This window comes from Lepisma saccharinum, chromosome 7, assembly GCF_977018435.1.
Source record: "Lepisma saccharinum chromosome 7, izLepSacc3.1, whole genome shotgun sequence".
In the NCBI taxonomy this organism is placed as follows: Eukaryota; Metazoa; Arthropoda; class Insecta; order Zygentoma; family Lepismatidae; genus Lepisma; species Lepisma saccharinum.
In genome coordinates, this window is record NC_139235.1 from 96,264,251 (window position 1) to 96,290,357 (window position 26,107).

The 26,107-nt window shown below is 38.9% G+C and overlaps 2 protein-coding genes across 4 annotated transcripts in view; both read left to right on the forward strand.

The window, feature by feature from the left end:
• Positions 1–10,559, forward strand: part of MESR4 (misexpression suppressor of ras 4) — a 60,086-nt gene extending 49,527 nt beyond the window's left edge. For 2 of the 3 annotated variants that reach the window (XM_083125687.1, XM_083125686.1), the window contains exon 2: positions 2,715–10,558. In XM_083125687.1, the coding sequence (XP_082981813.1) occupies positions 2,768–9,214 (6,447 nt within the window). In that variant the 5' untranslated portion in view covers positions 2,715–2,767 and the 3' untranslated portion in view covers positions 9,215–10,558. Of the gene's footprint in view, positions 1–2,714 lie in introns of all 3 variants that reach the window. The other variant, XM_083125685.1, reaches the window with a different exon arrangement.
• A 9,091-nt stretch (positions 10,560–19,650) lies between these two features.
• Positions 19,651–26,107, forward strand: part of LOC145990050 (sulfotransferase 1E1-like) — a 102,945-nt gene continuing 96,488 nt past the window's right edge. The window contains exon 1 of the mRNA XM_083125694.1: positions 19,651–19,865. The gene's annotated coding sequence lies outside the window, so the exon portion shown is untranslated. The remainder of the gene's footprint in view (positions 19,866–26,107) is intronic.

Sequence of the window (26,107 nt, forward strand, 5' to 3'; positions counted from 1 at the left end):
CAATTTTTGAGAGTGCTACTATTTTTTTGTGACTATGAATATGTATTTGTCCGTGTATATATATATTTGTGTATTTCACTTCACGTAATAATGAGAACAAAAGGACACAAACAACATGCGACAATTAGGGGTCTAGGAGGAAATGCCCAATTGTCAAAATTTCCCGAAAATTAAGATGTTTCAAAATGTTGTGTAACTTTTGTTCTTTTTTTTTTTATTTATTTCAAGGTTGGGGAACAAGCATTACATATCCTTAAAGAGTGATCATTGTCATCCTTCCCTCCAAATTTGGCGCATCCAGTGATCATAAGCAAAGTGATAGCTATTTTTCCCATTAGCTGGCAATCCTGCCGCTCTTAAGCATTATTGTTATCCCACCCCAAGTGTCAGCCTATTTTCAACAAAATTTTGCATAGCTCTAGTAATGTACTACAACTGCAGCATACTACATTTTTCATTCACTTGGGTCTATTGTATTGCCCACATTTGCTGAATACCATTTTTTTTTTTTAAATATTTGGTCGTCATCTTCTACACCTGTAACATTCATTATTGAGAGGTGGCCTCCCCTTCACCTTGTAATTAAGGGGTTCCGGGTTTGATACCCAGTGGAGGCACATGGTTCGGATCCCACTTTAAACTGTAGGTCCAGTCCCAATTAGCCTTACTATGCATAAAGTGGACTTAGACAACAACAAATCAAAATCAAATCATTATTGAGAGGTACAATGTATAATTTTTACATCTGCTAAAAGCCTCCCCCCAAAAAAGCCTGATTTCATCTCTCTATAACAATTAGTTCTTGAGCTACCTTTTTATTTTTGTACATGCATATCATTTCATATGTATGGAAAAAAAATATATTAACCAGACGGGGGCCTCTCCGGATGGGATCTTTTCAAGCACACACTTTTCAAACTTGTTGCAATGTTAGGAAAAACATATCTCAAGAAATAAATTTCATAGACACAAATTTTTGATTGACAGGGCAAGATGAAATTTATACTTTGTACCTCCTAATAATGAGTTAAAGGAAGAAGATGATCTTAATTTTACACAAATTAGTGTTCTGCATGCCCCTGTGGCCACAACAATAGACTAAAGTAAATGAGAAATGTAGTATGTATCAGTGTATTTTCCTACAAGCATGCATAGTTTTGTTGAAAATATGCTGATACTTTAAAAAAAGAACAAAGAAAAGTGACCTGAAAACTCAATATTTTAGATATTGTAATTTTTGAGTAATTTTGAAAATTGGACATTCCCGACAAGATTATTGCTTGTCGCATGTTGTGAACAAGTTCCTTTGTTTTCATTGCTACTTGTAATAATAAAAATATTACCATAATGCAGTTAATAATAGTAACAATAAACATATTCTTCAGTATCCAGAAGCACATAATTTGGGTTGTTTCGTATGAATTCAAGTGTCTTCTAAATGTTAAGTGATGATTTCCACAACTTGAACTCTCAATGTGGAAGGTTGCCCAGGACTTTGATTTTCAACAACTGATGTTCTGCCTTTAAAATGTTGTAACTACTCGTAACGGTCCATTCAGCTCATACAGTCTTCCGTGTGTGCTTGGTTGAGCATTATAAATTCTCTAATTTTTTTTGTTGGCTTTGCAGTGAAAATTTCTCTTTCAGATTATATATATATACACACACACAGTCACATACATTGTTCATAAGGTTCTTTGTCACTAATTGGATGAACCTCTTATACACATGTTCAATTCTGCAGATGTGACTTGACTTAATGTAAATAGGGCAAATGTCAGTTTTGTGTGTTAGTTGGCTCGCTATTTAAAAAGTTCAATCTTTTTTTGAACATGGCATGTATTGTGTCCATCATAATGAACTTAGTCAGTTTTCCATTTTACAGCTATTAATGCCTTTATTCTTAATGAAAATATGTTTAGAAGTTGAAACATACCTGATGTGATGTTGCAACTGTGAAGATAGATATAATTTACATTTTGTGGACTTTTTCTTGCTCATAAGTGTTATTTAGATATGAGAAACTTTTGATCATATTGCTTGTTCTGTTGAATGCAAATTGCAATATACTACATTAAGTTTAACCAATATAACAATGGAAAGAAAAATAAACACCAATTTTAAGGGAAAAATAAAACAGAATTGAAGACACTGTAGATAATATACCAGGTGATCCGTTTGGGTATGGATAAAATAAAATGAATGTGAAATTTTTTTGGTCAAATGTAATTTACCTAGAATATAGTATACAAAGACTGAAAGGTGGGAGTTTTTATTTTTATATACTATTAACAGTTTGGTACAGTTTTCTACATGGCCTCCAGTGCGAACTCTGCACATATCACAATGGTGATGCAATTCATTCCACGTCTGGTGTAACATCTAACAAAGAAATCTGGAGGGGTTAGATCTGGGGAGTTGGGAGGCCAAGCAATTGGTCCCCCGCAGCCACACCAAGGATGATTGAAATCTTGTTCAAGAAAATCACGAATCAGTTCAACATTGTTGCCAACACACTACAGTAAAACTCCCATGTTTCATGCATGAAAACACCAACACAAAAATGTTCCTACTGTCATATTTACGTTTCTATTAATGTTTTATTTTATCCATACCCAAATGGATAACCCTGTATTTATGTAGTGTTCCATTTAATATGTGTATTATAATGTTCATAAGCAAGAGTAGGTTATAATTTGTATTTCCCTTTACAGGAAAGAACAGCAAGTCAGAAACATGTAAGACCTCGGAGGATTACAAATGGACCATGGAGGATGGTGACCATGCAGCAAATACAGAAGCAGATGGTGTTGAGGATCCAGAGACGTGTGCAGTGCGTAAATCGAATGAAAATAGTTCACATGCTGAAAGTGAGGAGAAAACTGTGAATGGTGAGGCAGTAACCGGGAGTGACGATGGTGATGGTGAAGGTGACAAGAACACGGAGGCAGAACAACCTGTAGCGCTAAGACGAAGTGATCGAAAACGAAAACCAGTGCTACAGAACACTTCATTGGATGGTACAGAATCACCTTTGCAAGCAAACAAGAAGAAGCGTGGGTTCGAGGAAGATACCAAAAAGACTACCAAAGAAAACGGTGACATGAAGAAAAGTGAAAATGTAAAGAGGAATGTTGCAGTTACCTCCAAGAAGTATCAGTCCAATTACCAACCCATTCTTCCTGCTAAGTCCAAAGTGTCCGATGCAAATAGTTCTGCTAATCCGTTGACATGTCAAGAATATGCTCAGTGCTTGGGCTTACAACCCACGGTAAAGTTCCGTTGCTTCAAGTGCGGTGAGGCAAGCTTTTCATCAGTTGGCGGATTAAATGAACATGTGAGATTATGTGGCAGTTTGCAACGTTCACACAAGGTGTTTCTTTGTTCTGCCTGTGGCACATATTTTCAGATTTGGGATTTATTTATACACATGAAGGAAACCCATAATCGTTACATATGTCTTGTGTGCTTGCGTATATACAATAATGTGGTTCGGTTAGTTGAACATTTGGCCGTTTCACATAATATCACTGGGCTGAATCTTAAGACTGTAGATGACTTCCATCGAGTTTTTCCACGTTCAAGTTACCTAACCTGCTGTGCTTGTTTGAGTGTGTTCACAGACCAAGATAACTTCTCTGAGCATGTGTGTTCAGTTATCGAGCCAAAAGAAGCATCGGATGATAATATGTGCAAAGTGTGTAATGCTAACAAGTTGTCATGTCAGCATGCTAAAAGAAAAAGTTGGAATAAACAGAACAAACTTCTACCATCAGCCAGCGGCAAGGAGGTGAAAGGAAGGAATGATGAACATGATGATTATGATTACTTCGATGATGATGTAAGTGCTGCAAATTTGTGCCAAGTCTATATTCAAGATGGAGAGATAGTCAGGAAGCCTGAAAGAAGGTTGCTTCAAGTTGAAGCTAGCCTTTTTCAACCAATAAAACCAGAACAGTCTGTTCAAGATAAGTGTGACACATCACAAGAAGATCAAACCGTTCGTCAAAATCCTTCCACTCCCAGTACAACAAGAGAAAATAGTGGGAATGAAAAAGTAGAGTATGTTAATGTCGAGATCAAGCAAGAGCCAGTAGATGAAGATGTTGAAACAAGCGAAACCGTGCCAAATGATGAGATGCTTCAACATGATGCCAATCGAACTGAAGAAAAAGAATGTCTCGAAAACAGCAATAGAAAGGAGAAAGATACCCAAAGCCAAAAAGAGGATATTCCGAGTGCAAGTGGCAAAGCATCAGAAAGCACCAGTAGAAAATCTGTAGGAAAACGTACACAGGAGAAACAGAAGAGCTCTGTGGATGGGTCAGATGATGATGGTTCCAAAGATGACTGGGATTCAGAAGGGAGCTTACATATTGATGAGAGCACAATAAAATCAGATTCTTCAGTTGCTTCAGAGAAATGTGAAGATGGAGAGATTTCTGAATCTGATGGACCATTAAAAGAAGACTTGCAAGCAGACAAAGAGGATATAAGTACAGCAGAGAACACAGTACCTGGTGAAGTTAGTAAAGAACATGATACTGAAGATTCAGATCATGATGTAAAAGATTCAACTCCTGCACATGAAAGCACGGATACTCAAAACAAAGAAATTGAGGAGAAAACAAGCAAAGAAGTGGAAGCAGAAGAAAATTGTACAGATACACCTAGAAGTCAAGAAAATCAAGAAGATTCTGAAAATGAGATGTTAGAAAATTCAGATAGCTCTAGTAAAAATGAAGAAGGTGGAGGAACTAAGGAAGCTGTGGAGAGCACAGAGGAAGTAGAATCTAGAAAAGATGACCTTGCTGTAGAGAAAGGAGATGACGCAGACGAGCCCCAGAAAATGGAAGAGGAACCAATTGGCAAGGATAATTTGTGTGAAGAAGATACAGATACCAAAGCTGCTGATGATAATACAGAGGATACAACCATGGAAGAGATTGATGAGAGTAAAGATGAGAAGAATGCCAGTAGCAGTTCAGACATGAGTTCTGAAGATGATGAAAAAAGTAAAAGTGAAGAAGAATCTGATCAAGAGCAGAAGGAACAAGAGTGTCAGTCCCCTGTGAAAGAGAAGGATGATATACCTTTAGCAGGTGAAGATGCTATGATGTATGATATATGCTTAGAGGAAGACATAAAGATGGTGAAGATTGATAAGCTACTGAAAGCATGCATAACTGCATGTTTTACATCATGTGTGTATTGTGCTCATGCAAGGAGGATAACTGTAAATATCAAACAATTGGTTTTACATTTGCTGTCAGAACATCGTTTCAAACCTATAGTACAAACAGAAAGTCTGCCTTATGATGATTTTGTTGTTAGATTGAAGTTATCAGTGTCATCAGAGGAACTTGAGAATGGATTTTTTAGTTACGATCTTTGTGATGTAACGGACCCTGATTTTGGAAAATATTTCAACAAAAGCTATGAATGTTTTCATTGCCATTTTATTACTGATTTACATAAGGAATTGTATATTCACAACAGAAAAATGCATCAGAAAACAAATTTGTTGTGTGTTATGTGCAAATCCAACTTCTTCAATTACAGTGAATTGCTTTGCCATATTTGTCCTGGTATAAATGGAACCGAAACTCAGATTCATTATCGATGTTGTTTCTGCTCTGTTGACAGTCTTCCATCTGCTTTTCGTCTCATGGTTCATGTTCGGAAAAAACACCATGCTTGTGATGTGTGTCTGGAATTGACAGGTGATCAGCAAAAACTTTCAAATCACGTATGGAAGCACAAACTTAATCACCTGTGCTACAGATGTGGCATAGCATATAGAAACAAACCAGATATCACCAAACATCTCTTCTGGAAGCATGGTACGGAGAGCGTACAGTGTAAAAGATGCCTGCAGAAGAAGTGGCCACATGTCTACCATTTTTGTATTCCACCTCAGTCTTTCGTGTGCGAGGAGTGTAATAGTACCTTTACGAAAGCTGTTGCTATGAAGGTTCATAGACGTTTACACACTGGTGATGTGCCATATGTCTGTGATGAATGCGACGAGGGTTACATTTCAAAGAAACTACTCCGGAAACATCAGGAAATACACAAAGATCCAACCGAGGTGAATACAAGCACGGAACAGAATGAAGGAGAACACAGTGAAAATCTCGATGATTCTGAAGAGGCCAACAGCGATGGTCAAAATGACAAGTTACCAAATATTAGCACTTCAAGCGAGGATGTGTCGAAAGATGATACAGGTTTGGAAGATAGGGGGGAAGAAACTAAAAATGTAAGAGATAAATCTGATGATGAAGCTGAGAAAGTGCCAGCAAGTGAGATAAAAGAGACGGGAGAGAACAGTGGAGGTCAAGTAAAAAGCAAAGAAGATGGTAAAGAAGTTTCACCTAAGAATGAAAAAGTATCTAGGAACGTCATAGATGAACTTGATCTTCCACCATTAAACTTATCATCAGATAGTGACGATTCAGAAGATGAAGACGAGAAGAGAAACCTGAAGTCAAGGCAACCTGAAGAGAAATGTAAAGAAGTCAGTAAAGGTAGCAAGTTCCCAAGTGCTCCTGAAGAGGAAAAGACTGCAATAGAGAATGTGATCGGTAATGAAGATGAAGACGGAAATAACAGAACTGGATATGAAGAGAAGCTAAACGGTGATGCATTTGATTCCGAAGAAACTAAAGATGTGAGAGAGAAAGATCAAGATGAAGATAAAAAAGCTAAAGAAATTCAACCTAGGAAGCAAGGTGAAGACACAAACATGTGTGACGTCAAAGACAAGTTAGAAAATGTAGAACAGGGAGAAGATAAAAATAGTAAGGTTATAAGTATCGAAGATGAAGTTAGGATTGTAGTTGAAGCGATGTGTGATAAAGTTGAAAATATGTACAGGCCAGAACAAACAGGAAAGGAGGAAAAGGCAGATACAGAAGTTGAAAGTAAGGAAACATTAAAGGGCAGGCATGAAGAGGGAAAAGACGTTTGTGAAGTTGACAAAGAAAGAGAAGAAAACAAGTTAAGAAAAGAATGTGAATCTGAAAATAAAGATCTAGTGCATACTGACAAGGACGAAGATGAAATGATGGATATTGATGTGCCTGATTGTGGTGGTGGTGGTAAAATCGATCGAGAGTCTAATGTAGGTAATGATACCATGAAAGAAATGGACTATGATGATGATAGTGTACTGGAAGAGAAGAGTGGAAGTGTAAAGTCAGAAAAAGTGGATGATTGTGATTTGCATAATGCTACGGAGAAAGCTAAGATTGATGTACATTTGAAACCAGAGAGTAGTGTTTCTGGAAATGAAGAGAACAAAGACGTTACAGAAAAAGGAAGTACTAAGAGTGAAGTTGTAGAAGGCGTTTGGGACAATTTTAAATCGTATGCTGCCAATTTAGAGAAAGGGGAAAATTCAGTTGCAGGATCATCTGGAACTTTAACATTAGACAAAGAAACTACATTAACATTGGATAAAGATGCCAGCGTAATTGCAGAGTTCTCTATAACCATCCCACCACCTGATGTACCAGATCTAAATGTAATATTTTCAGATCACGATTATTGTTTACCAATTCCAAGGGAACCAATCGAAGAAGTCAAGGAGAAAGTAGAAGATTTGGTTCCGATTGAAACACCTGCAGTTCCAACTGAAACAAAATTGGAACCAGAGAAGTTGGATGGCGAAGAGTCTCCAAAAATAGATCATAATTATTGCTTTAACAACGTAGCTTCACCAACTAAAGATACACCATCTCCTAAGAAAAAGTCGAAGTCTCCAAAAAAGAAGAAGAAAGAGAGTGTGACCTCATCATCAGGCAGTGGTAGCGACAGCGATAGTGATAGCAGCAGCTGCAGTTGCGGCACTAATTGCAGCTGCAGTAGTTCAAGCTCCGACAGCAGTAGTTCATCATCTAGTCAGAGTGATGTATCAGACTCTGACAGCTCTTCAGACAGACCCCAATCAGCAAAGAAGAAGAAGGAGAAAGTAAAGGCTAAGAGAGAACATCCTGTTAAGGAAAACGAAAATGTCGAAAATAGCGAGCTTGCTGTAAGTAAACTTACTGGTGAGAATGGCTTACCTGTAGAGATCAATGCTGATCTTGAGAACATTGCAGACCAACCGGAAGAAATACAGATAAAAGAGTCGGATCTAGAAACTGAGGAATCTGAAACGGATGAAGATTTTTACGATGATAACCCGCAAGGATTTATTCTGAAAGCAGCAGAGAAGAAAGCATCTGTAATCCCTCCTATGGATATTAATATTGTACCACAAGCATCTAGTCAACCTATTCAAGCACAAGTTTCAGTACAAACCCCGCCAGTTGCCGTGCAACCTGCCCTGACTCCAGTCGCTCCAATATTGCCTCCAGTGGTGCAGACTCCTACTCTTCCAGTATCTTCAGCTAAGGTGGGGGCAAAGAAGCGCAAGAGGACCTTGTCGGGCACAAAGAAATCTAGAATTAATCCTGTATCGTACAATAATAATTTTACTGATTTGAAAAGTGTTAATGATGCCCGTAATGTTGTAGCAGAGACATTGTTGTCGGTAGGTGATGCATTAGCCAATTGGAATACCCCAAACTTCGACAAGCAGAACAGTTTTCACCAAAAGTTCATCAGTCCATATGGTGTGCCAACTTTCAGTGTAAATATAACTGATGCAGGATCGGAAGCCAGCAGTGTTCGTGGCGGTCATCCACCAAAACGCAGGAGACGTGTTCCAAAGAGGTTTCTCGGCGATTCGAGTGACGAAGAACAGGAGGTGCAAGTTAAGAAGAGGAAGGACCCAGTTACTAAACCACAATTGAAGATAAAGAAGCCGATAAGCAGGAGGGTTCAGATGCCGCCGAAGAAGAAACAAGGTGAATCGTCAAATGAAAGTGATGGCTGGCCAAGCAGTAGTGATAATCATAGTGACAGTGAAGAAGAGCAGCCACCACGATCGATTATTCCCCCGCCAGCTCCCGTGCCAGTGAACAATGCACCAGGGGAATTGATTAGACATGGAGGACAAGGTGTTACTAAAGAAGAGAATGATAACTTGTATTGTTATTGTCAGTGCCCGTATGATGAGGTTTCCGAAATGATTGCGTGTGACGGGAAAAACTGTGCCATAGAGTGGTTTCATTTTGAATGTGTTGGTATTATGGTTCCTCCAAAAGGAAAATGGTATTGCCCTGACTGTAGAAAGAGAACCAAAAGTGAAAAACCAGCTACATAACATAGTTTGGTTTCGCTCTTAGTGTAAATATATGTAAATATCAACAATTGTACATTGCTTGTAATTTTCAAAACCGTACACCCATTTTTTTGTGAACATGCTGAAAGTAGCTTTGATATTTCAGTTCTAGTGACAGTTCCACATGTTCCATCTGGTATAGAGTGAGTGTTTATATGTACGGATGCAAGTACAAATGCATTTTTTGTTTGTGTGTGTGTATGTGGGTGTATGCACTCTTTTAACATTACATGGACATTGTCTTGAGCTGTTGTTTCGAGATCCTTCACAGCAGTCACTGAAATATTTTCATGTACTTTATTCTGGTAAAGAATAGTGTACTGGTAGCTAAAATAGTATAATGTTTATATATATATATAGAATGAATTGTGTACATTTGTGAATTACAGTCAAAAACACATCATTGTTATGGTGTTGATATTTTGAATTCATAATGTGAACGAGTAGGTAATATTTACCTGTCCTGCATATATATCTTTTTCATTTTATAAAATGAAATTCATAAATAGTATGTTTAGAATCATGTTTTTAAATTAACGTTTTTCTCAAAACTTTTTTAAAGAAAGTAAATTAAAAAAAAAGAAATGCATAATATAAAATATTTTGCAACGCAGAACCTAGCATTTTTTATTTTTCAAGCCTGGATTAATTTATTGAAAAAGTAATACTGGAAAGTTGTAACAGAAGATGTGTTTTTTTTTATTTAGTTCATAAGTTTGAGTGAATTATTTAAATTTTCATGTTAAATCATTCCATACCGTACAATGAACAATATTACCAGATATATCAGGCTAATTGCAGTGCTATATTGATTGTACTTTCTCTGTTAGATCTTCAACAGCAGTTTCTCTTTTAACTTCCTGTCAGTGTTTGACAGTTTATTTCTACCTTACCGCCAATGGCAAGTTGTATTCCGCAGCATATTTGGTAATGAATACATCTAAGAAATAAATTTTTTTCCGTACTTGTATTTGAAATTGGAGACCTTTTTACTAATAATTACCAATTCATAGGTATGCTAGAAATCTTCATAAGAAAGACTTAAATAACCAAAACTGAAATATGAAAAGATCCTCTATAAGGCACCTTTATTGCAGCATTGCAAAGTGAAATGTAGGGTAAGCAACCTGAGAAGCATTTCTTGTGATGACAGTGCATATTTCTACCATTTTTTACATGTTCAGGTCATCCACCACTCGCACAAACCTTATTAACTAGGGCTGCTTTTAGACAGATCAGCTTCATGTTTGTAACTCGTGGTAACTCTTGTGCCCTTGTAATCGAGTGGTTCTAGGTTTGATTCTGATTGACGAACATTGCACTGTGGTTCGGGTCCCACTTACAACCGTTGGTCCAGTTCCAACTAGCCTACATGAAACAAACTGAAAAACTTGGACACGATCCAGTGACCAATGAGAATGCTCCGACAAAGTGGAGAAGGGTGCTCTTATTCTAATGGCAAGCAAAATTCTAGTTTTTCTTTTTTCAGAATAAATTTCATACAATCCAAATTTTTATGGTTAAATAATTTATTCCTGTTATACTCTTAGAAATATTCTGCAAAATTCAATTTTAGTTTGAACTTGTCAGATTATATGCAAGCACTCTACATTGTATTCCACAAGTATTGCTCGGCAATTTGTCCATGACTACTTTCATTAATTTCTCTCGTTTCCTGTTAGTTTGTAAGGAATAAATTTTTACTTACGCTGATGTTGGCATTATGTTCGAATTCTTGAAGGTCTCATTGCGTAAAATAGTGTAAACTTGGTGATGGACAATTTGCTTGGTGATACTCATGGATCCCACTACATGTGAAGTGTTATAGATATTTTGTTATTAATTTCCAATATGGGGAGATGGTATTTTAAGACATGCTTACCCTCCAAAAATGCACAACTAATAAGTGATGAACAAAACCAAGCATATGATAAATATGCATTGCCAGGGTGTCGACCCATCTGGAAATCCTAGAAAAGTCAGGGAACTAATTTTTTCTAGGAAAGTCAGGGAAATTTATTCTTTTCTCTGGAGAAATCGACATTTTTATAGTAGTGCACTAAAAGTAGTTTTTTAAACAAAGAAGGAAAGGACAAGCAAAAAAAATTAAATCCTTCTCAACAATGTATGCTTCAATTTGGTATACTGAGGATTACCAGTAGTTGCAGTAGAAATTGCATAATAAATGCTCTAGGACAAAAGGGGTCAAGTTTTGAAGCAGAAATCTACAGTAAGTAACTATTGACTTTTACTACTTTATTTTTTAAATTTTTGGGTTGTGTTTGGTTTTTATTAGGATTAATATACATTACTAAATTTTACTTATTCATTATTTATGCTATAATTATATATTTTTTTATTTTAAAAAAATAATTGTTTTTCATTAGTTGTCCCTGGTGGTCTAGTCAGTAGGGAGTGGATGATCTAAGGTCGGAATTTGTCACGCCTTGTCCCTGCATGAGTGGCTCCGGCACTCACCTAGCCTCAAATCAGTGGGTACCCAGGGTGTTGGGTAAAGGTGGCTGGAGCATGGTGCTGACCACCACCTCCAAAATGGCCGAGGAGAATATGTAGGGACTTACCCAAAACATAAAAAAGGTAAAGTGCTCCCCTGTGCTTAGCATATAGGGGGTGGGGGGTAAAGCCCCACACTTTCTTGATCGGGTCGTGAGTGGGGGTGATGTGATCAGCATCATGCCCTTGGCTGCCTTTACCCCCAAGTACCCATGTTATTCGACTCTGGGTGGGCACCGGGGCTGCTTCCAACGTTAGAAAAGTTCACGGATTTGAACCGGCCGGGGATCAAACCCGGGACCTTGAGCATGGTAGTCAGATGCGTTACCAACTGAGCCACCGTGGCCACATATTGTTTTCAGTTTATTACAAGCTACATTTTATGTTCAGTACTCTTTACATCCAAAGTTTTAGCAGAAAATATTTGACCTCTTATTTTTTCCTCTTTTGAGTTACGACTCTTGGCAAATGCTAGTTTTGTTGTTTTTTTTTCTAAATTTGGTCCCCCAATATCTCTGGTGGGGAACAATTAAAAATTGATATTTGCAGTATAAAGAGTATATGAGAGGTGGTACCTGAAACAAAAAATCTACATTGATATTTCATGAATAAGAAAGTTAGTTACAACAGGGAAAGTTGGGCAGAAACAGACAAGTATACATTATTAGTTTCAAATAAATATGTGCTTTTAATGGTATAATTACAGAATACCGGAAGTATCTGAGATTGCTTTCAAATTTGGTATACACACTAATTTTGACCTCGAAATTGCAGTTAAAAATTGGCGGTCACTTATAGAAAATGTGAAATACCATAAAAGTAAAGGTAGTGCTCCCCTGTGCTTAGCACCATGCCATGAAGGCATATAGGGTGTCTGGGTAATGCCCCACACTTTCTTGATTCGGTCGTGAGTGAGGGTGATGTGATCAGCATCACGCCCCTGACTGCCTGTACCCCCCAGAGTTTCCCCAAGGTACCAATGTTATTCGACGCTGGGTGGGTGGTGGGGCCGCTTCCAACATTAGGAAAGTTCCCGGATTTGAACCGGCCGGGGATCGAACCCGGGACCTTGAGCATGGTAGTCAGGCACGTTACCGACAGCCACCGCGGCCAGTATGTATGCGAAATACTGTGCATACATTATCGCTATGATTGTCGATACACTAATATGGTCGCCATGTTTGATGATGTGAACGAGGGAAGTTTGCTATCCGTTCCATGGAGCTTTGCTTTACATGTGACAATATGGCATCTTAAGTAAATGTGGAAAACATACTTGCCCCACGAACCATTCATGTAAGGTTAGGTTAGGCAAGCATAGTTAAAATTCAGGGTATTCATAAACATAGTTTCTGAATGCTAATCATTGCAAAAAATTGTTATTTCCTTCATAAATCACCGGTGTTTACTTCGTTCATGGACCCCCTTATTTCTACTTATTTCACATTTTCTACACTGTGAAATACATAACTATTTTATGTATGTTACTAGAAATGTGAGAATGCGTGAAAGGAAGCCAGTTCGTATTTTGCTCTACATATTTTTATACAATTATTTATGAGACAATCATAGGTGCTGACTTAGGAGGTATAAACTTTAAGCTAAAAGATTAAAAAATCGGCAACTTACGTGTGTGAGTATGAGATATTTTTCGTACTACGTTTCGGAGGTTACACTACCTCCTTCTTCAGGTTGAAACGTTGTTATTCAGACACCTGACATGGTGCCTCGTCGTGAAAGTGAAGGTTAAGGATTTAGGTTAAAAAGTTGCTTGAAGGACACTTTCTAAAAAAGAGTATAAATTACACATCTAAAACCGCGCAATACTATAAAAACAAAAGAACATCTAAGGCTGAAGTCGGAGAACTGCCGACCAATGCACAGGGTAGGCGAATGCACAGTGTCAGCCCGTACCTGGGGAAAAGGAACTTCCCCTCCTCAAACCTTCCAAACTGGGGCTCGGGAGTCACCAATCCAAGGAGAAGTCGACCTCCACCTCGGCGGCTTTCCTAACTTCAGGAGTAACATGGAAGCCCATTTCGTCCCTAAGCCCTGCGGCTTTATCCCATTTTTTAAAGAAATTAACCCAGCCGTCTTCTAAATTCCCATCGTCCCTATTAAGCTTATTCCAATTTTCCGCGCATATATAAGCAGCTTCATATACGTTCCTGTCCAATTTATTGTTAACCTCCCTAATAATTTCCCTTTTAACAATCTTATGTCGGTTAACCAATATATGTTCAGACAATCCGGTTTTGGGTATGCCTTCCTTTACGTCCTTATCATGCTCTCCCCACCTGACTCGCATACTTCTCCCCGTTTGTCCCACATATTCCTTTCCGCATTCACACACTATCCTGTACACCCCTTTCCGCTCCTCAGGGTTATTGCGTCCATCCCCCCTCCCTTTCTTATATGATGTGAAGTGCTTTTCAATACTCCGGGGCGCCCTTACCCCACATTTTATTCCGTAACCCCTCACGGACTTCTCAATTTTTTCTGAGACCCCCTTAAAATACGGGATCCCGACGAAACATGTGTCTTTTTCGCCGTTTTCTATCTCAGTTTTTTTATCCTCTATGCCATTTTGCGATGTTCCTTGCTTAACAATCCTTTTGGCTCTCCTAGCTACTTTTTCCAGGTCGCGGATAGTGTACCCATTCTTTACCCCCACTCTCCTTATCCATTCCCCTTCTTTCCGTTTCTCTTTCTCGTCATTGCACAGTCTTTCGGCGCGAATGTAAAAGTTAAGAAAAACATTTAATTTAGTCCTATTCGAATGTTGGGATCTCTTATGGAGGTACAGCTCTCCAGCTAACGGTTTATGAAAGACCCCCGTAACGATCCGTTGTCCGGTTTTAGTAAGGCATAAGTCGAGAAAGTGGATCTTTCCGTTGACCATACCTTCCCTAGTAAACCCAATCCTGGGGTCCTGCTTCCCCAATTGGTCGAAAATGCTGTCAAGTTTGATTTCATCCCCTATGATGAGGATGTCATCTACATATCTCCCATAATATTTTACTTCCCCCCTCCCCCCTGCATGCTCCATAGCGGTTTTTTCGACGTAGTGCATGAAGATGTTGGCCACAAGACCAGAGATGGGATTGCCCATGGCCAACCCTTCTTTTTGTCGGAAGATTTTATCGTTAACGTAAAAGTAATTGTACCCCGTAATGAGAAAAAACCACCGGACGTACTCCCAGGCGACCAAGATTTCAACGTTTTGGTCAATCAACCATCTGTATAAACAATCCCCAGCTTTGTCCCGGGGGACACTGGGGTACAGATTAATAACGTCGAAACTACAGATCGCGTCCCGTTCTCCTATAGTGAGTTTCTCGATGGTTTCTTTGACCATAAGAGAGTTTTTGACGCTATACGGAGTGTCCATATCCATTTTTCCCATCCTCCTAATCATTTCTTTAGCTAAACCATATCCTGGATGTGCATACATGGGGATGATGGGTCTGAGGGGTATCCCCTCCTTATGGGTCTTAGGTATCCCAAAGGCCGTAGGAATATTTCCTTCCTTAACCCCCTTAAGTAATTTCTTTTTTTCCGCGCTTCCCAAGGTAAAACTGGTTTCAATGCCTTTTCTGATTTCTCGCTTGATTTTATTAATGGGATTAACCTTGATTTCTTCGTAGTCATTACTTCTAAAGCTATCTTCCAACTTGCTGTGGTATTCCTCTTTCCCAATAATGACCATTTTGTTTTCCTTATCTGATCTAACCAAGTATACATCATTTTGTTTAACCCATTTTTTCACGTTACGAAGACTCCCCCTGAACTTACTTTCCGTTTTTCCCTTTGATGCCCTATGATTGGTAACGGGGGGGCCTAGTTCCCTTATACTTAGGTGCATTTGTTCATCTATAATGTCACGAATTTTTACTCTGACATTGGATTTATCTTCTTTTTCGTCTAATTTTCCTACTATTTTTTCCGCCGCTATGACGAATTCCTCTTTTTCGAAGTTTTCATCCCTAATGGCAAACTTATGCCCCATTTTCATAATCCCCGCTAAGGCCTTAGGTGGTTGAAGTTTTGTTAGATTTAGAATATTGGCTTTATTTTCGTCCTCTTTACTGTCCCTATTCTCTCCCTCCTTAACTCCCTCGTTAATTCCCAATTTAATTAATTTCCTCTTAATTGTCTCGATATCTCTTACTTTCGCCCGTTCGACTGTTCTAGAATGACGTTCCTCAATGCGCCCCCATGTCACCTGGTCTAATCGTCCTCCAATTTCCAAATGTAACCTGTAACATTCAGAGTTGAGCCTATCCACCTGTGCATAAGCCTCCCTTACGCATTTCCCCAGCATTCTAAACTGTATTTCCCTCTTTTGATCCAGCCCTTTAAAACTAAGAGGTTGGTACCCCCACTTTAAAAAACTCGGTAAAAAACCTTTCTTCTTACATTGTTTAAGGAAACCTATCCTAATTAGGGTCTTATTAAGCTTAATCCTCAACTTTTCAAATTGGCGCACTTTCCTCCCCGTATCGGAGATCAATAACATACTGGTAAGGTGCGGATTACTCACAATTAAATATAAACTTTAAGCTAAAAGATTAAAAAATCGGCAACTTACGTGTGTGAGTATGAGATATTTTTCGTACTACGTTTCGGAGGTTACACTACCTCCTTCTTCAGGTTGAAACGTTGTTATTCAGACACCTGACATGGTGCCTCGTCGTGAAAGTGAAGGTTAAGGATTTAGGTTAAAAAGTTGCTTGAAGGACACTTTCTAAAAAAGAGTATAAATTACACATCTAAAACCGCGCAATACTATAAAAACAAAAGAACATCTAAGGCTGAAGTCGGAGAACTGCCGACCAATGCACAGGGTAGGCGAATGCACAGTGTCAGCCCGTACGGGCTGACACTGTGCATTCGCCTACCCTGTGCATTGGTCGGCAGTTCTCCGACTTCAGCCTTAGATGTTCTTTTGTTTTTATAGTATTGCGCGGTTTTAGATGTGTAATTTATACTCTTTTTTAGAAAGTGTCCTTCAAGCAACTTTTTAACCTAAATCCTTAACCTTCACTTTCACGACGAGGCACCATGTCAGGTGTCTGAATAACAACGTTTCAACCTGAAGAAGGAGGTAGTGTAACCTCCGAAACGTAGTACGAAAAATATCTCATACTCACACACGTAAGTTGCCGATTTTTTAATCTTTTAGCTTAAAGTTTATATTTAATTGTGAGTAATCCGCACCTTACCAGTATGTTATTGATCTCCGATACGGGGAGGAAAGTGCGCCAATTTGAAAAGTTGAGGATTAAGCTTAATAAGACCCTAATTAGGATAGGTTTCCTTAAACAATGTAAGAAGAAAGGTTTTTTACCGAGTTTTTTAAAGTGGGGGTACCAACCTCTTAGTTTTAAAGGGCTGGATCAAAAGAGGGAAATACAGTTTAGAATGCTGGGGAAATGCGTAAGGGAGGCTTATGCACAGGTGGATAGGCTCAACTCTGAATGTTACAGGTTACATTTGGAAATTGGAGGACGATTAGACCAGGTGACATGGGGGCGCATTGAGGAACGTCATTCTAGAACAGTCGAACGGGCGAAAGTAAGAGATATCGAGACAATTAAGAGGAAATTAATTAAATTGGGAATTAACGAGGGAGTTAAGGAGGGAGAGAATAGGGACAGTAAAGAGGACGAAAATAAAGCCAATATTCTAAATCTAACAAAACTTCAACCACCTAAGGCCTTAGCGGGGATTATGAAAATGGGGCATAAGTTTGCCATTAGGGATGAAAACTTCGAAAAAGAGGAATTCGTCATAGCGGCGGAAAAAATAGTAGGAAAATTAGACGAAAAAGAAGATAAATCCAATGTCAGAGTAAAAATTCGTGACATTATAGATGAACAAATGCACCTAAGTATAAGGGAACTAGGCCCCCCCGTTACCAATCATAGGGCATCAAAGGGAAAAACGGAAAGTAAGTTCAGGGGGAGTCTTCGTAACGTGAAAAAATGGGTTAAACAAAATGATGTATACTTGGTTAGATCAGATAAGGAAAACAAAATGGTCATTATTGGGAAAGAGGAATACCACAGCAAGTTGGAAGATAGCTTTAGAAGTAATGACTACGAAGAAATCAAGGTTAATCCCATTAATAAAATCAAGCGAGAAATCAGAAAAGGCATTGAAACCAGTTTTACCTTGGGAAGCGCGGAAAAAAAGAAATTACTTAAGGGGGTTAAGGAAGGAAATATTCCTACGGCCTTTGGGATACCTAAGACCCATAAGGAGGGGATACCCCTCAGACCCATCATCCCCATGTATGCACATCCAGGATATGGTTTAGCTAAAGAAATGATTAGGAGGATGGGAAAAATGGATATGGACACTCCGTATAGCGTCAAAAACTCTCTTATGGTCAAAGAAACCATCGAGAAACTCACTATAGGAGAACGGGACGCGATCTGTAGTTTCGACGTTATTAATCTGTACCCCAGTGTCCCCCGGGACAAAGCTGGGGATTGTTTATACAGATGGTTGATTGACCAAAACGTTGAAATCTTGGTCGCCTGGGAGTACGTCCGGTGGTTTTTTCTCATTACGGGGTACAATTACTTTTACGTTAACGATAAAATCTTCCGACAAAAAGAAGGGTTGGCCATGGGCAATCCCATCTCTGGTCTTGTGGCCAACATCTTCATGCACTACGTCGAAAAAACCGCTATGGAGCATGCAGGGGGGAGGGGGGAAGTAAAATATTATGGGAGATATGTAGATGACATCCTCATCATAGGGGATGAAATCAAACTTGACAGCATTTTCGACCAATTGGGGAAGCAGGACCCCAGGATTGGGTTTACTAGGGAAGGTATGGTCAACGGAAAGATCCACTTTCTCGACTTATGCCTTACTAAAACCGGACAACGGATCGTTACGGGGGTCTTTCATAAACCGTTAGCTGGAGAGCTGTACCTCCATAAGAGATCCCAACATTCGAATAGGACTAAATTAAATGTTTTTCTTAACTTTTACATTCGCGCCGAAAGACTGTGCAATGACGAGAAAGAGAAACGGAAAGAAGGGGAATGGATAAGGAGAGTGGGGGTAAAGAATGGGTACACTATCCGCGACCTGGAAAAAGTAGCTAGGAGAGCCAAAAGGATTGTTAAGCAAGGAACATCGCAAAATGGCATAGAGGATAAAAAAACTGAGATAGAAAACGGCGAAAAAGACACATGTTTCGTCGGGATCCCGTATTTTAAGGGGGTCTCAGAAAAAATTGAGAAGTCCGTGAGGGGTTACGGAATAAAATGTGGGGTAAGGGCGCCCCGGAGTATTGAAAAGCACTTCACATCATATAAGAAAGGGAGGGGGGATGGACGCAATAACCCTGAGGAGCGGAAAGGGGTGTACAGGATAGTGTGTGAATGCGGAAAGGAATATGTGGGACAAACGGGGAGAAGTATGCGAGTCAGGTGGGGAGAGCATGATAAGGACGTAAAGGAAGGCATACCCAAAACCGGATTGTCTGAACATATATTGGTTAACCGACATAAGATTGTTAAAAGGGAAATTATTAGGGAGGTTAACAATAAATTGGACAGGAACGTATATGAAGCTGCTTATATATGCGCGGAAAATTGGAATAAGCTTAATAGGGACGATGGGAATTTAGAAGACGGCTGGGTTAATTTCTTTAAAAAATGGGATAAAGCCGCAGGGCTTAGGGACGAAATGGGCTTCCATGTTACTCCTGAAGTTAGGAAAGCCGCCGAGGTGGAGGTCGACTTCTCCTTGGATTGGTGACTCCCGAGCCCCAGTTTGGAAGGTTTGAGGAGGGGAAGTTCCTTTTCCCCAGGTACGGGCTGACACTGTGCATTCGCCTACCCTGTGCATTGGTCGGCAGTTCTCCGACTTCAGCCTTAGATGTTCTTTTGTTTTTATAGTATTGCGCGGTTTTAGATGTGTAATTTATACTCTTTTTTAGAAAGTGTCCTTCAAGCAACTTTTTAACCTAAATCCTTAACCTTCACTTTCACGACGAGGCACCATGTCAGGTGTCTGAATAACAACGTTTCAACCTGAAGAAGGAGGTAGTGTAACCTCCGAAACGTAGTACGAAAAATATCTCATACTCACACACGTAAGTTGCCGATTTTTTAATCTTTTAGCTTAAAGTTTATATTTAATTGTGAGTAATCCGCACCTTACCAGTATGACTTAGGAGGGTGAGGCACTTTCTGCCCCCTTCAATTCCTCAAGAAGTATATACATTATGCGCAAAAAAATATTGTCAATTTTGCCCCATCATCCCAAATATTTATATGAAATTGCGGCTTCTGGGGAGAAACCACGTAAATGTTATGGAGGTTTCAATATTTCCCAAACACAGTACACTTGAGATCGAGGTTTTCTTGTGTGCAGCCTGAATACAGTTTGAAAATTCTTATAGAAAAATGCAAAGAAGGCAAGTATTTTTTTTCATTCGTGGCATTGTATTTTTTTTTATGGCGACACATTTCTTTTGTAACTCCTACGCAGTTTGATAGCCCCTGGATTAGTCTGTTAACTTGTCAAACAAAATGCAACTTAGGTAAGTAAATAGGGTGATTTTGCCAGTAGTCAGCCTTTTAAGAGAATTTTTTATTTCAGTGATTTCACGTGAATAAAAATCCCAGTACATTTCCTAGTAATCAGGATGTAAATAAAATGGAGAACGGCAGTTTTACGAGGGTCACTATTTATATTTTGAGCCTTGGCAACACTGATTGAAGTTAGGCACGATTTGACGTTTGCAGGGAATCGTCTGGCATTATTGACCATAACGTACTTCAAATGTTTTGTCAATAGCTTCATTTCTGTTGTTTATGTTGCCTTGGAGATTGCGCGACAACAATAAAATGGAATTAACTTGTGAACATTTTCGTGCGATGATTTTTTACGATTTTCGATGTTTATTATCAAGACAAGAGTGCATCGATCAACTTACTTCCACATTTGGCGATGAAGCCCCATCCTTTGCCACTGTGAAACGCTGGTATAACGAATTTAATCGTGGCTGTCATTCGCTCACCGACGAGATTCGCGAAGGTCGTCCAAAATCAGTTGTTGTTCAAGAAAACATTGATGCTGTGCAAAACCTAACACTGCAAGATCGTCACGTGCCATACTGTGAGATTGAGGCAACCATATGCATTAGTTCCACCAGCATATATAAAATATTACATGATCATTTAGCTGTGAGAAAGGTATGTTCTCGTTGGATCCCACACAAATTTGACACAAACTCAAAAAGACGCTCGCGTCAATTGGTGCAAACAAATGCTCAATAAATACAATCGTGGTGCTTCAAAAGACGTATATAAGATTGAAACAGGTGACGAATCATGGATATATGCATATGAGCCGGAACGTAAACAGCAGTCGACTGTATGGGTGTTTCAAGATGAACCCAATCCAACAAAAGTTGTTCGCGCTCGAAGCACATCGAAACAAATGGTCGCCTGTTTTCTCGGGAAAACTGGTCATGTGGCAACTGTGCCTTTAGAGGAACGTAGAACGGTCAACTCTGAATGGTACACAACAATTTGTTTTCCAGAGGTCTTCGGTCAAATACGGAAAACAAACAAACACGCCGTCGGATCATTCTTCATCAAGTCAATGCCAGCTGTCACACATCTCGTCTAACAACCGACATTATGAACAGTCAAAAAATCGAATTGATGGGTCATCCGCCGTACAGTCCTGATTTGGCACCCAATGACTTCTTCTTGTTCCCGAATGTCAAGAATAAATTGCGTGGACAACGATTTTCGTCGGTGGAAGACGCTGTTGATGCGTTCAAAAACCATATTATGGAGGTGTCTCAAGAAGATTGGAAACACTGCTTTGACAAATGGTTCGAACAAATGCAAAAGTGTATTGACCATAAAGGAGAATACTTCGAAAAACAATAAAGCAGTTTTGAATGCCAAATTCCTGTTTTTTCATTGTTAGGCTCAAAATATAAATAGTGACCCTCGTATGTCTGCAGTATTTATTATAGCACCAATAAACCATAAAATATAGCAATTAAGCTCACATTGTAAAGAGAGCAAAAATCCCAGTACTCATCCACTGAAATTCAGAAGTCAGCCATGGTCAACACTAGTAGTCAGCCTGCAACTGCACAAAGATAATATAGGTTGCCCCAGGTCAGATATTGTTTCACAGAGATGTTTTTTTATGCATAAAACATTGTAAGAGTATATATATTTAAAAATGAAGGTTAACTTATCATGTAAGTAACATTATGTATGCCTAGTAACATTAAATAGGTATACTTGAGGGTGACATTAAGAACACCTGACTTCACACACACTGTTGTTTTTTAACATTAAGGATAGTCCCTAGTATAGGTTTTATGAAAGAAAAAATACTTTTGTGAGAACCATTCATCATTTGGCTCAACTAAGCACACACTGCACAGGCAAACACTTGCTGAGATACATATCTTATAAGGCAAGTTACATATATTAAGTTTGCTTATTAAATCTTCATCACACACTGCACATTTTTCATGACTGTCTTTCCTTTCTCCAGTGCTACTGTTAGATGGGCCAGGTCAGTGTCTATTTTGAGATTTTGTCTTTGAACTTTCCAGTTTTCTCTTGTCATTCTCCGCATGGTCTTTTCTTCAGTATTCTTCTTTATTTCTAACTTTTCTGCCACATGTTTTCTCCATGCCTCGGACAATATTGCGTGTGGATTTTTTTCCTTTTTTTTCCTTTTTTTTCTGTCCTTTGGTTCGTTTCTTCTTATAAGACCAGGCCAAAACAGATGACTGTCAAATCCTCCTGGTGAAGGGACTCTTGGTGATGGAGGAGTTGTGTCTAATGGACACACTGTTGTTGGAGGTGGAGAGAGATTCATGCATCCCAGTGGTTGCTGCTGGTGGGGAAACTGTTGCTTGAGAATGTCCTGTAGTTTCTGGTGAGGAAGAAACAGTTGGTGGTAGTCACTGTACTGCTCCACCTGAAGAATTAGCTACTGGGGAAAGGGAACTGGTTGTTGGTGGAGAAACTGTTGGAAGCATAGGCGTAGCTAGAACTTTATATTTGGGTGTGCACAAAGAAAGAAAAATGAGGTCTTGTACCTTTTCAATAGCATATTTTGCAATACAATCACTTGGCTCTTTAACTGCACTGATCTTTGTAAAGGAATATAAATTCACTAAATGACAGTGTTGAAAATTTCTGAATATATGTAGTAGAAAAAAATCAAATTGCATAGAAATTACACACACAAAAAAATGTTCATAAATGTTACAAACAAATTCATCAAAATACACGTCATCTATAGCAAGAAACGTCTGTCAAAGGTACAATGTTCTTAAACTCATCAATAACTTCATTTACATCAATAGACGAAGCTTTTTCCTGTTCCACAAATAGCAAAAGCAGGGCTTCCAATCTATCCTGCATCTGAGTTGCTCTTAATTTAGTTTTAACTGGGTTAAGATTGGAGAAAGCTCTTTCACACTTGCAGCTTGTGACAGGTATAGAAGAAAAGTGCTGTAGTACAGAGTAGAATGCAGTAAATATCTTCTTTCTCTCTTCTTTCTCCAACCACTCAAACCACTCCTGTAGCGTAACAGAACTTCCCTTAGGTACAGAGGATTTTCCTTTCAGAAGTCTTACTTCTGCTGCCATCTCTTCGCCTGACAATTTGAATGTTCTAGCTAAGACGGCTATTTCTTCATCCTTTACATTCAAGTCAACCAGATTTCCCATGGCACTGATGACCCCAACAGTTTCTTAACGAAATCTCTCATCAATACCACAAACAACTGAGTCTAGAAGAGGATAATAACAAGAAATTCTCATCTCCTCTTCCTTTGTTTCGTACAAATACTGCGAACTGACTGATTCGTCAAGAGTCTTTGCAATTTTACGCCTCTTCACTGGAGGAATTGAAATCTCCAGACTATCACAAACCTTAATAGCTTCGTTGAAGAGTTCCATGAATTGAGATGAATTTCTCATGGATTGCACAGAATTTCGAAGCGATCTGACGCTAGATACAGCCGAAAGTAGATTTACATCTGGACTTTGGAGTAACTTGCTAACCTTGACGATCATTTGTAGGACTGGGTGCAGCTTGAGAGACAAAATACGAACTCAAACAATCTAACTTGTTGTTTTAGTCCATTCCCTTTAGTTCTCGCATCACCCTGATGACTGTTTTGAGTGATTTCTTCCAAAGTCAAAATAATTACAGAGTAGTTCCTTTTCACTGCAGAAACATCTTCAGCACGACACGCTCATCTCGTTGTTGACAAGGACTTCAGTGTTCTTAAACTTAGACCAATTTTCTGGCATACACTTTCAGAAACTGCATGCCTTGACAAACTACCTTCAATGAAAGAGTAAAGGAATTGAATTGTTCCGAAAAAATCAAACTAGTGCATCTACAGAAGATAACTTACGAAGAGCCACTAAATGCTCAACAGGTAACTGTTTAATGACATCAAAAAATCGAAAAACTATAGACATCTGTTCATGATGACCACAATCACTCGTTTCATCAGCGATAATGCACACGTTTGTACCAAGTAATGACATTTTCAGCTTCCTTATACGAACATTTTTCAAACTGCGGATTAGATCATTCTGAATTTGTGGACTTAAGTAATTGCAATTTTTTGGCCCGCTCACTAAGTGTTCTTTCAAAATGGGGTCATATTTGGAAATTAAATCAACTACATCTAGAAATAACACCCTGTTGTATGCTTCTTTATTCTCAGTATGACCTCTCAATGGATGGCCTCCTTTTGTAAGACAAAGAATTATGTTTATTAGCCTCTCCATGATTTGTCCATTTTGCAGTCTTGTTTGTTCTTGCTTTGAAAGAAAAGCCTTCTTACACTCATCGAATTGGACGTCAATTGGTTTATTTTTATTGTAGTTTGACCGGAACTTAAGCTTTGCTCGTGTCCTTTAGATTTTTCATGACTTCCAAAACATTTGTTTGCTCTATGCCAGTTTTTAAAATCTCGTCTAATGAATGCTTGGTCAAGGTGCTCTCTCACTGACGCATTGTTTGAAGCAAAAACTCTGCAGTAAACACAAAATGCAGAGTCAACAGCTACACTATATTCCAACCATTTGTAACTGTGAAACTAGCTAGATTGAAAAGCCATTTCTTTCCCACCTATTCTACTTCTAGGGAAAACCACCAGGTTTGGTTGGTACGGTCCTAATTTCAACTTTACATCACATTCTGTTCTGTTATGTGGTATTCATTTACAGGGTCACAAGGATGTACTGATATGTCAATAAGCTTACCTGGTGTTTGTTCAGTATCAGGAGCATCGAAACAGGATGGTTTGTTACAAGTTCACCGATACCACTACAACTTGCACTATCACAACAAGCATTACCACTTGAACTTTCAACTGTCTGGTTTCAATCGGGACCACCTGGTGTTTGTTCAGCGTCAAGGGCATCGAAACAGGAAGGTTTGTTATTTACAAGTTCACCGATATCACTACAACTGGCACTATCACAGGCGTTTGAACTTTCAACTGTCTGCTTTCGATTGGGACCACCTTCGTTTCTTTTCAGTTTTACGACAAAACGATCCATCTTCTTTTAGAGCATAGACTCACTATTTAAAAAAAGTACGGTAAGTTTACACGAACGAAATATCACGTCCACAAGCGGCAATTTTCATCATATAATGGCTCCTTCAATCATTCCGAGAGACGAATTTGCAACAGAATCCGAAAAAGCAAGTACAACGACAGTTGCAATGAAGTAAACTAGTCAGTTTGGGAAAGAGATTTAAATACCAGCCACCAGCGACATTGATAAATAAACTTCCAACAATATAGTTGCATTGTCAAAATGTTGACTGATAAGCTTTCTGCCTCACAGAAAGCATACAATAATTAGTTGATTGTGAGAATGGAGGGGAAGGCTATTGTTGGCAGCAAATATGTTACTGTGACATTGTTGTTATTGTTATACATATTGTATCGCTGTATTATATCAGTTTTCAATTTCGAGCGTTCAATAAAGAAAAGAACCTATTTCCACAAATATAGGAAAATTTTAGACCAATATTGAGGAAGGGGGGTGGGATTCGGGGATCAACTCAGCGAGTTCAATATTTCGAATAATCTCTACTTTTAATAATTTTGTCCTGGAAAAAGAAAGATGCCGCTTATTTTCTCTTATTGAAATATCTGTCTTTAATTCTCTCTGATAAAGCAGCTCATTAGGGTGTGCCTAGGCACACCCCATAGCTACGCCTATGGTTGGAAGAGTAACTACCTATTCCTGATTCACTGTGTGTCAGATCAAAAGTAGGCTCCAGAAGTCCACTGGTAGTTAGTTCCTTGAT